Source organism: Oncorhynchus masou, chromosome 31 (genome assembly GCF_036934945.1).
Source record: "Oncorhynchus masou masou isolate Uvic2021 chromosome 31, UVic_Omas_1.1, whole genome shotgun sequence".
NCBI classification, from domain to species: Eukaryota; Metazoa; Chordata; class Actinopteri; order Salmoniformes; family Salmonidae; genus Oncorhynchus; species Oncorhynchus masou.
In genome coordinates this window covers 100,570,875-100,582,479 of record NC_088242.1, presented here as the reverse complement: position 1 = coordinate 100,582,479, position 11,605 = coordinate 100,570,875, and the positions used below count along the sequence as shown (strand labels likewise).

Here is an 11,605-nt window from a genome sequence, read left to right as displayed (position 1 = left end):
CTTTGCTACCACAACCATTTATGTTCCAAGAGATTATGTTTACAGAACCATTATCCATATTTGTGCTGAGTTGTTACAGCCCGTTAATTATCTCATTTAACAGATCACAACTCTAATGAATCATTATATAACCATGAGTAGTTACAGCCTGTGAAGTATCCCATTTAACAGATCACAACTCTAATGAATCATTATATAACCATGAGTAGTTACAGCCTGTGAAGTATCCCATTTAACAGATCACAACTCTAATGAACATCATTATATAACCATGAGTAGTTACAGCCTGTGAAGTATCCCATTTAACAGATCACAACTCTAATGAACATCATTATATAACCATGAGTAGTTACAGCCTGTGAAGTATCCCATTTAACAGATCACAACTCTAATGAACATCATTATATGACCATGAGTAGTTACAGCCTGTGAAGTATCCCATTTAACAGATCACAACTCTAATGAACATCATTATATAACCATGAGTAGTTACAGCCTGTGGAGTATCCCATTTAACAGATCACAACTCTAATGAACATCATTATATGACCATGAGTAGTTACAGCCTGTGAAGTATCCCATTTAACAGGTGACATTTAGTACCGTTTCCTCTTCTTTTTGTTTTAGTTTAGTCACATGATTTCTCAGTTTGCAGTACGTTTGCCAGTTGGTTGTGCAGCCAGACTTATTTGCCATTCCTTTAACCTCATCCCTCTCAACCATGCAACTGTTCAATTCCTCATCAATCCATGGGGATTTCAGGTTTTATAGTCATTTTCTTAGTGGGTGCGTGCTTATTAGTAACTGGCTACTAAATCCAATGGATTTAGATACTGCTTTAAAGCAGATTTCTGCAGCATTAGTAAAGATGGGATGAATACATGTTAATGATTTCATTCCTGTGCTGTTTGTAACTACTCTGGTAGGTTGACTGATAACCTGAACCAGGTTGCAGGCACAAGTTTGAGTTTGAAGCTTTTCCTTGAGTGGGCAGCTTGGTGTAAGCCAGTCACCCAGAAAATATACCTCTCTGTTGATGTCACATACATTATCAAGCATTTCACACGTTATCCAGATACTGACTGTTAGCACTTGGTGGTCTATAGCAGCTTCCCACCAGAATGGGCTTTAGGTGAGGCAGATGAACCTGTAGCCATATTACTTCAACAGTATTTAACATTATCCAGATACTGACTGTCTATAGCAGCTTCCCACCAAAATGGGCTTTAGGTGAGGCAGATGAACCTGTAGCCATATTACTTCAACAGTATTTAACATGAGATCCTCTCTAATCTGTACAGGAATGTGGTTCTGAATATAAACAGCACCTCCACCTTTGGCATTTCTATCTTCTCTGTCGATGTTATAACCTTGTATTACTACCACTGTATTTTTTTTCAGTTGCGTTAGTTTCAAAAGCACATAGGCCTACGACCTGATCGATACTAGTGATTTATTGACTCTTGTCAATGCAACAGGGTTTTTGGTGTGTGTGCAGTTTAGAAATTGCTTGTTTAAAATATATAAGTTCTATAAAAGCCCCTTATATTTGAATTTAGAATCCCACTAAATGTCATTAGATCAACAAATACATGTAATTGAAACGCAAGTATTTTTATTGTAGAGATTCCGGTAAACTCTTTCATGTGTCCTACCAATTGCTATTGGATTATTCACCATGGCAACAAATTGTTAGAATAAAAACTGAACTACAGTTATTTCTCCGTTTTCAGTCGGCTTTCGTTGGAGAACAGCTTTTCCTTTGCAGGGATGTGTGTGTTTTTCACCAGTACAGCGCATTTGGAAAGTATTCAGACCGCTTGACTTATTTTTTTAACCTTTATTTAATATTTATTTAACATGTATTTATTTCAAGTAAGCTAAGAACCCATTTGTATTTACAATGATGGCCTATACAACTTTTCCCACATTTTGTTACAGCCTTATTCTAAAATTGATTAAATGACATTTTCCCTCATCAATCTACAAACGATATCTCATAATAACAAAGCGAAAAGAAAACAGGTTTTTGGAAGAAAACCCCCAGAAATACCTTATTTTCCATATGTATTCAGGCCCTTCGCTGTAAGACTCTAAATTGTTATAGAAACATTTATATATGCCTAGCTATAAATAAACATGATTCGAAAGAAACGTTTTATTAAAAAATAAAATAAAAATAAGGCTACATGAATGCACACTAGACTGAAACTATATAACTGGGCTTTTATTTTGAACCTGTGACCGTGTGCTTTTATGTCGTCATTTGAATGGGCGTGTCTAAGTCATTTATTGTTCAACTCTTTCTTCTTGCTGGTCTCAGCCTTCACAAAGCCGCACCGAACCTAACAACAGCCCTGTCTACCTGTGAGAGAGGGAAATGAAAAGGAGGCTACAGAAGAAATACTTCATTTTAATTCTAGGATATTCCGTGTTACTTCTGTTAATTCCGTATATGCTGGACTACAGGAGTAAATCAGGGCATATTAAACATGGCAAGCAACAGCCGAGGTGCCCCGACCTCGATGTGTGGAATAACGGGGACAAGTTCAGCAACACTACGGGTACCGTGGAAGAGACGGTAGTCAACAGGAGCCAGTCTAAAATACACGTTTATTTACATGCTACATGGAGGACGGGGTCATCGTTCTTAGGAGAGTTATTCAATCAACACCCGGATGTGTTTTACCTCTACGAGCCCATGTGGCATGTATGGCAGGCTCTCTATCCAGGAGATGCGGTCAGTCTGCAAGGAGCAGTGCGTGATATGATGAAGGCGTTATTACGATGCGACTTCTCAGTTTTAAAACTGTACACAGGGAGCCAAAATATTACCACGTCTTTTATATTTGGATGGAGAAAGAACAAAGTGATCTGCTCGGAACCTCTATGTGAGGCGTACAAGAGAAACGACGTGGGATTAGTCCAAGATGACGTCTGTGGAAAGTGTCCAAGGAAAGATATCAAAGAGTTGGAGAGGGAGTGCAAGAAGTACCGCGTCGTGGTAATCAAAGGTGTGCGGGTTCTGGACCTCGGTGTACTCGTCCCGTTAATGAGAGATCCCGCTTTAAATCTCCAGATCATTCAGTTGTTTAGAGACCCGCGGGCAGTGCACAATTCACGACTGAAATCGAAACAAGCTCTGGTCAAGGAGAGCATACAGGTACTGAGGAGTAAAAAACAGACGGAGAAATACAAGCGTCTACTGGTGCCAAACAACAGGGGGAACCGGGCAGAGAATTATGTCTCTAGCGCAATGGAACTAATATGTGACAACTGGCTGAACGACATGATGCTCATGATGAACGCGCCCCCCTGGGTGAAGAGGAATTACATCAAGATCCGCTACGAGGACTTGGTTCTACATCCCATGGAGGAACTCAGGAGACTCTACAGCTTCTCCAAACTCTCCTCCTTTCCTGCCATGGATAAGTTCGTGTTGAACATGACCCACGGACACGGTTACTCCTCAGACAAACCGTTTGTAATATCGTCCAGGGACGCTAAGGAAGCCATCTTCGCATGGAGAGAGCGGTTGAACATTGAGCAGATCTCCCAAGTGGAAGACTACTGCAGTGAGGTCATGAGACAACTGGGCTATCAGAAGAACAGTGTGGATCAAACATAGACATTACAGCATCAGGATGGTGGTGATGGAGGTATGTAGGCCTGTGATGATGGTGGAGGTATGTAGGCCTGTGATGATGATGACGAAGGTATGTAGGCATGTGATGATGATGACGAAGGTATGTAGGCCTGTGATGATGGTGGTATGTAGGCCTGTGATTATGATGACGAAGGTATGTAGGCGTGTGATGATGGTGGTTTGTAGGCCTGTGATTATGATGACGAAGGTATGTAGGCCTGTGATGATGGTGGTTTGTAGGCCTGTGATGATGGTGGTTTGTAGGCCTGTGGTGATGGTGGTATGTAGGCCTGTGATGATGATGACGAAGGTATGTAGGCATGTGATGATGATGACGAAGGTATGTAGGCCTGTGATGATGGTGGTATGTAGGCCTGTGATTATGATGACGAAGGTATGTAGGCGTGTGATGATGGTGGTTTGTAGGCCTGTGATTATGATGACGAAGGTATGTAGGCCTGTGATGATGGTGGTTTGTAGGCCTGTGATGATGGTGGTTTGTAGGCCTGTGGTGATGGTGGTATGTAGGCCTGTGATGATGATGACGAAGGTATGTAGGCCTGTGATGATGATGATGACGAAGGTATGTAGGCCTGTGATGATGATGGTATGTAGGCCTGTGATGATGGTGGTATGTAGGCCTGTGATGATGATGGTATGTAGGCCTGTGATGATGGTGGTATGTAGGCCTGTGATGATGGTGGTATGTAGGCCTGTGATGATGATGATGAAGGTATGTAGGCCTGTGATGATGATGACGAAGGTATGTAGGCCTGTGATGATGATGACGAAGGTATGTAGGCCTGTGATGATGATGACGAAGGTATGTAGGCCTGTGATGATGATGACGAAGGTATGTAGGCCTGTGATGATGATGACGAAGGTATGTAGGCCTGTGATGATGATGACGAAGGTTTGTAGGCCTGTGATGATGATGGTTTGTAGGCCTGTGATGATGATGGTTTGTAGGCCTGTGATGATGATGGTATGTAGGCCTGTGATGATGATGGTTTGTAGGCCTGTGATGATGATGGTTTGTAGGCCTGTGATGATGATGGTTTGTAGGCCTGTGATGATGGTGGTATGTAGGCCTGTGATGATGATGGTTTGTAGGCCTGTGATGATGGTGGTATGTAGGCCTGTGATGATGATGGTTTGTAGGCCTGTGATGATGATGGTTTGTAGGCCTGTGATGATGATGGTATGTAGGCCTGTGATGATGATGGTTTGTAGGCCTGTGATGATGTTGGTATGTAGGCCTGTGATGATGATGGTTTGTAGGCCTGTGATGATGATGACGAAGGTATGTAGGCATGTGATGATGATGACGAAGGTATGTTGGCCTGTGATGATGATGATGAAGGTATGTAGGCCTGTGATGATGATGACGAAGGTATGTAGGCCTGTGATGATGATGACGAAGGTTTGTAGGCCTGTGATGATGATGGTTTGTAGGCCTGTGATGATGATGGTTTGTAGGCCTGTGATGATGATGGTATGTAGGCCTGTGATGATGATGGTTTGTAGGCCTGTGATGATGATGGTTTGTAGGCCTGTGATGATGGTGGTATGTAGGCCTGTGATGATGATGGTTTGTAGGCCTGTGATGATGGTGGTATGTAGGCCTGTGATGATGATGGTTTGTAGGCCTGTGATGATGATGGTTTGTAGGCCTGTGATGATGATGGTATGTAGGCCTGTGATGATGATGGTTTGTAGGCCTGTGATGATGGTGGTATGTAGGCCTGTGATGATGATGGTATGTAGGCCTGTGATGATGATGACGAAGGTATGTAGGCATGTGATGATGATGACGAAGGTATGTTGGCCTGTGATGATGATGACGAAGGTATGTAGGCCTGTGATGATGATGACGAAGGTATGTAGGCCTGTGATGATGATGACGAAGGTTTGTAGGCCTGTGATGATGATGGTTTGTAGGCCTGTGATGATGATGGTTTGTAGGCCTGTGATGATGATGGTATGTAGGCCTGTGATGATGATGGTTTGTAGGCCTGTGATGATGATGGTTTGTAGGCCTGTGATGATGGTGGTATGTAGGCCTGTGATGATGATGGTTTGTAGGCCTGTGATGATGGTGGTATGTAGGCCTGTGATGATGATGGTTTGTAGGCCTGTGATGATGATGGTTTGTAGGCCTGTGATGATGATGGTTTGTAGGCCTGTGATGATGATGGTATGTAGGCCTGTGATGATGATGGTTTGTAGGCCTGTGATGATGGTGGTATGTAGGCCTGTGATGATGATGGTATGTAGGCCTGTGATGATGATGGTTTGTAGGCCTGTGATGATGGTGGTATGTAGGCCTGTGATGATGATGGTTTGTAGGCCTGTGATGATGGTGGTATGTAGGCCTGTGATGATGATGGTATGTAGGCCTGTGATGATGATGGTTTGTAGGCCTGTGATGATGGTGGTTTGTAGGCCTGTGATGATGATGGTATGTAGGCCTGTGATGATGATGGTGGTTTGTAGGCCTGTGATGATGGTGGTATGTAGGCCTGTGATGATGGTGGTTTGTAGGCATGTGATGATGGTGGTATGTAGGCCTGTGATGATGATGGTATGTAGGCCTGTGATGATGATGGTATGTAGGCTTGTGATGATGATGGTATGTAGGCCTGTGATGATGGTGGTTTGTAGGCCTGTGATGATGGTGGTATGTAGGCCTGTGATGATGGTGGTTTGTAGGCATGTGATGATGGTGGTTTGTAGGCCTGTGATGATGGTGGTTTGTAGGCCTGTGATGATGATGGTATGTAGGCCTGTGATGATGGTGGTATGTAGGCCTGTGATGATGGTGGTATGTAGGCCTGTGATGATGATGACGAAGGTATGTAGGCCTGTGATGATGATGACGAAGGTATGTAGGCCTGTGATGATGATGACGAAGGTATGTTGGCCTGTGATGATGATGACGAAGGTATGTAGGCCTGTGATGATGATGACGAAGGTATGTAGGTATGTGATGACGAAGGTATGTAGGTATGTGATGATGATGATGGTTTGTAGGTATGTGGTGATGATGATGGTTTGTAGGTATGTGGTGATGATGGTATGTAGGCCTGTGATGATGGTGGTATGTAGGCCTGTGATGATGGTGGTTTGTAGGCCTGTGATGATGGTATGTAGGCCTGTGATGATGATGGTATGTAGGCCTGTGATGATGATGGTATGTAGGCCTGTGATGATGGTGGTATGTAGGCCTGTGATGATGGTGGTATGTAGGCCTGTGATGATGGTGGTTTGTAGGCCTGTGATGATGGTGGTATGTAGGCCTGTGATGATGGTGGTTTGTAGGCATGTGATGATGGTGGTTTGTAGGCCTGTGATGATGGTGGTTTGTAGGCCTGTGATGATGATGGTATGTAGGCCTGTGATGATGGTGGTATGTAGGCCTGTGATGATGGTGGTATGTAGGCCTGTGATGATGGTGGTATGTAGGCCTGTGATGATGGTGGTATGTAGGCCTGTGATGATGGTGGTATGTAGGCCTGTGATGATGGTGGTATGTAGGCCTGTGATGATGGTGGTTTGTAGGCCTGTGATGATGATGGTATGTAGGCCTGTGATGATGGTGGTTTGTAGGCCTGTGATGATGGTGGTTTGTAGGCCTGTGATGATGGTGGTTTGTAGGTATGTGATGATGATGGTATGTAGGCCTGTGATGATGATGGTATGTAGGCCTGTGATGATGATGGTATGTAGGCCTGTGATGATGATGGTATGTAGGCCTGTGATGATGGTGGTTTGTAGGCCTGTGATGATGGTGGTTTGTAGGCCTGTGATGATGGTGGTATGTAGGCCTGTGATGATGGTGGTATGTAGGCCTGTGATGATGATGGTATGTAGGCCTGTGATGATGGTGGTTTGTAGGCCTGTGATGATGGTGGTTTGTAGGTCTGTGATGATGATGGTATGTAGGCCTGTGATGATGATGGTATGTAGGCCTGTGATGATGGTGGTATGTAGGCCTGTGATGATGGTGGTTTGTAGGCCTGTGATGATGGTGGTTTGTAGGCCTGTGATGATGGTGGTTTGTAGGCCTGTGATGATGATGGTATGTAGGCCTGTGATGATGGTGGTTTGTAGGCCTGTGATGATGATGATGATGATGGTGGTTTGTAGGTATGTGATGATGATGGTATGTAGGCCTGTGATGATGGTGGTTTGTAGGCCTGTGATGATGGTGGTTTGTAGGCCTGTGGTGGTGATGGTGGTTTGTAGGCCTGTGGTATGTAGGCCTGTGATGATGATGGTTTGTAGGCCTGTGATGATGATGGTTTGTAGGCCTGTGATGATGATGATGGTGGTTTGTAGGCCTGTGATGATGATGGTTTGTAGGCCTGTGATGATGATGGTTTGAAGGCCTGTGATGATGATGGTTTGTAGGCCTGTGGTGATGATGATGATGGTTTGTAGGCCTGTGATGATGATGGTTTGTAGGCCTGTGATGATGATGATGATGATGGTGGTTTGTATGCCTGTGATGATGATGGTTTGTAGGCCTGTGATGATGATGGTTTGAAGGCCTGTGATGATGATGATGATGATGATGGTTTGTAGGCCTGTGGTGATGATGATGATGGTTTGTAGGCCTGTGATGATGATGGTTTGTTTTCAAGCATGGTTTCAAGCATAATCACTCTTAGAGACTCACAGCTGTAATCGTTCTTAGACTCACAGCTGTAATCGTTCTTAGAGACTCACAGCTGTAATCGTTCTTAGAGACTCACAGCTGTAATCGTTCTTAGAGACTCACAGCTGTAATCGTTCTTAGAGACTCACAGCTGTAATCGCTCTTAGAGACTCACAGCTGTAATCGCTCTTAGAGACTCACAGCTGTAATCGCTCTTAGAGACTCACAGCTGTAATCGCTCTTAGAGACTCACAGCTGTCATCGCTCTTAGGGACTCACAGCTGTCATCGCTCTTAGGGACTCACAGCTGTAATCGCTCTTAGGGACTCACAGCTGTAATCGCTCTTAGGGACTCACAGCTGTAATTGCTCTTAGAGACCAGACAGACTCACAGCTGTAATCGCTGCCAAAGGTGATTCTAACATGTATTGACTCAGGGCTGTGAATACTTCTGAAAATGTGAGAGTTCTGTATTTCATTCTCAATAAATTAGCAAACATTTCTAAAAACATGTTTTCACTTTGTCATTATGGGGTATTGTGATGTCATTATGGGGTATTGTGATGTCATTATGGGGTATTGTGTGTAAATGGGTGAGAAACATATTTAATCCATGTTGAATTCAGGCCGTAACAACAAAATGTGAAATATGTCAAGGGGTATGAATACTTTTTGAAGGCCACTATAGGGGTCAACTGTGTGTGACTCTCCAAGACTCTGCCAAGGCAGCAGATACTCTTCATGGGCTCCAGCAAAATTAAGGCAGTTATACATGTTAAAAACATTAGAATACATTCATAACAGATTTCACAACATATTAAGTGTGTGCCTTCAGGCCTCTACTCTACTACTATCACTTATCTATAACACAAAATCCATGTGTACATGTTTGTATGGTGTGTATGTTATCTTGTGTTTGTATGCATGTGCTAGTTTGTGTCTCTTCACAGTCCCTCCCTGTTCCATAAGGTGTATTTTTACCTGCTTTTAAATCGGATTCTGCTGCTGCATCAGTTACCTGATATGGAATAGAGTTCCATGTAGTCATGGCTCTATGTAGTACTGTGGAATAGAGTTCCATGTAGTCATGGCTCTATGTAGTACTGTGGAATAGAGTTCCATGTAGTCATGGCTCTATGTAGTACTGTGGAATAGAGTTCCATGTAGTCGTGGCTCTATGTAGTACTGTGGAATAGAGTTCCATGTAGTCGTGGCTCTATGTAGTACTGTGGAATAGAGTTCCATGTAGTCGTGGCTCTATGTAGTACTGTGGAATAGAGTTCCATGTAGTCATGGTTCTATGTAGTACTGTGGAATAGAGTCCCATGTAGTCATGGCTCTATGTAGTACTGTGTAATAGAGTCCCTTGTAGTCATGGCTCTATGTAGTACTGTTGAATAGAGTTCCATGTAGTCATGGCTCTATGTAGTACTGTGGAATAGAGTTCCATGTAGTCATGGCTCTATGTAGTACTGTGGAATAGAGTTCCATGTAGTCATGGCTCTATGTAGTACTGTGGAATAGAGTTCCATGTAGTCATGGCTCTATGTAGTACTGTGGAATAGAGTTCCATGTAGTCATGGCTCTATGTAGAGTACTGTGGAATAGAGTTCCATGTAGTCATGGCTCTATGTAGAGTACTGTGGAATAGAGTTCCATGTAGTCATGGCTCTATGTAGAGTACTGTGGAATAGAGTTCCATGTAGTCAGGGCTCTACGTAGTACTGTGGAATAGAGTTCCACGTAGTCATGGCTCTACGTAGTACTGTGGAATAGAGTTCCACGTAGTCATGGCTCTATGTAGTACTGTGGAATAGAGTTCCATGTAGTCATGGCTCTATGTAGTACTGTGGAATAGAGTTCCATGTAGTCATGGCTCTATGTTGTACTGTGGAATAGAGTTCCATGTAGTCATGGCTCTATGTAGTACTGTGGAATAGAGTTCCATGTAGTCATGGCTCTATGTAGTACTGTGGAATAGAGTTCCATGTAGTCATGGCTCTATGTAGCATGGTGGCAACACATTAAATGTTAAATGTAAATGTAGTACTGTGGAATAGAGTTCCATGTAGTCATGGCTCTATGTAGTACTGTGGAATAGAGTTCCATGTAGTCATGGCTCTATGTAGTACTGTGGAATAGAGTTCCATGTAGTCATGGCTCTACGTAGTACTGTGGAATAGAGTTCCACGTAGTCATGGCTCTATGTAGTACTGTGGAATAGAGTTCCACGTAGTCATGGCTCTATGTAGTACTGTGGAATAGAGTTCCACGTAGTCATGGCTCTATGTAGTACTGTGGAATAGAGTTCCACGTAGTCATGGCTCTATGTAGTACTGTGGAATAGAGTTCCACGTAGTCATGGCTCTATGTAGTACTGTGGAATAGAGTTCCATGTAGTCGTGGCTCTATGTAGTACTGTGGAATAGAGTTCCATGTGGTCATGGCTCTATGTAGTACTGTGGAATAGAGTTCCACGTAGTCATGGCTCTATGTAGTACTGGGAGCCTCCCATAGTCTGTTCTGGGCTTGGGGACTGTGAAGAGACCTCTGGTGCCTTGTGGGGTATGTATGGGTGTCTGAGCTGTGTGCCAATAGTTCAGACAGCTCAGTGCTTTCAACATGTCAATGCCTCTCACAAATACAATGAAGTGATGAAGTCCATCTCTCCTCCACATTGAGCCAAGAGAGATTGACATGCGTGTCATTAATGTTAGCTCTCTGTGTACATCCAAGAGCCAACCGTGCTGCCCTGTTCTGAGTCCATCTTTGTGGCACCTGACCACATGACTGAACAGGACCTGCCTTGTTGATAGTGTTGATAGTGTTAAGAAGGCAGAGCATCGCTTTATTATAGACAGACGTCTCCACAATATGTTTTGACCATGACAGTTTACAATCTAGTGTTACTCCAAGCAGTTTAGTCACCTCAACTTGCTCAATATCCACAGTATACATGACAAGATTTAGTTGAGTTAAGTGAACTTATTCCTTGCCACCCATCCTGAAATTAACTGCAGCTCTTTAAGTGTTGCTGTCATTTCAGTCACTGTAGTAGATGATGTGTATTGCATTGAGTCATCTGCATACATGGCCACACTGTCTTTAGCATAGATTGAAAAAAGTAAGGGGCCTAGACAGCTGCCCTGGAGAATTCCCGATTCTACCTGGATTATGTTGGAGAGGCTTCCATTAAAGAACACTCTCTGTGTTCTCTTTAGACGGGTTGCTCTTTATCCACAATTTAAATTTTATTAACATTTTATTTAACCTTTTTATTTAACTAAGCATGGTAGCAA

At 43.4% G+C, this 11,605-nt stretch overlaps 1 protein-coding gene across 1 annotated transcript in view; it reads left to right on the top strand.

The window, feature by feature from the left end:
* The first annotated feature begins 2,309 nt into the window (after positions 1 to 2,309).
* Positions 2,310 to 11,605, top strand: part of chst7 (carbohydrate (N-acetylglucosamine 6-O) sulfotransferase 7) — a 205,363-nt gene continuing 196,067 nt past the window's right edge. The window contains exon 1 of the mRNA XM_064952671.1: positions 2,310 to 3,659. Coding sequence (XP_064808743.1) covers positions 2,381 to 3,628 — 1,248 coding nt within the window. The 5' untranslated portion in view covers positions 2,310 to 2,380 and the 3' untranslated portion in view covers positions 3,629 to 3,659. The remainder of the gene's footprint in view (positions 3,660 to 11,605) is intronic.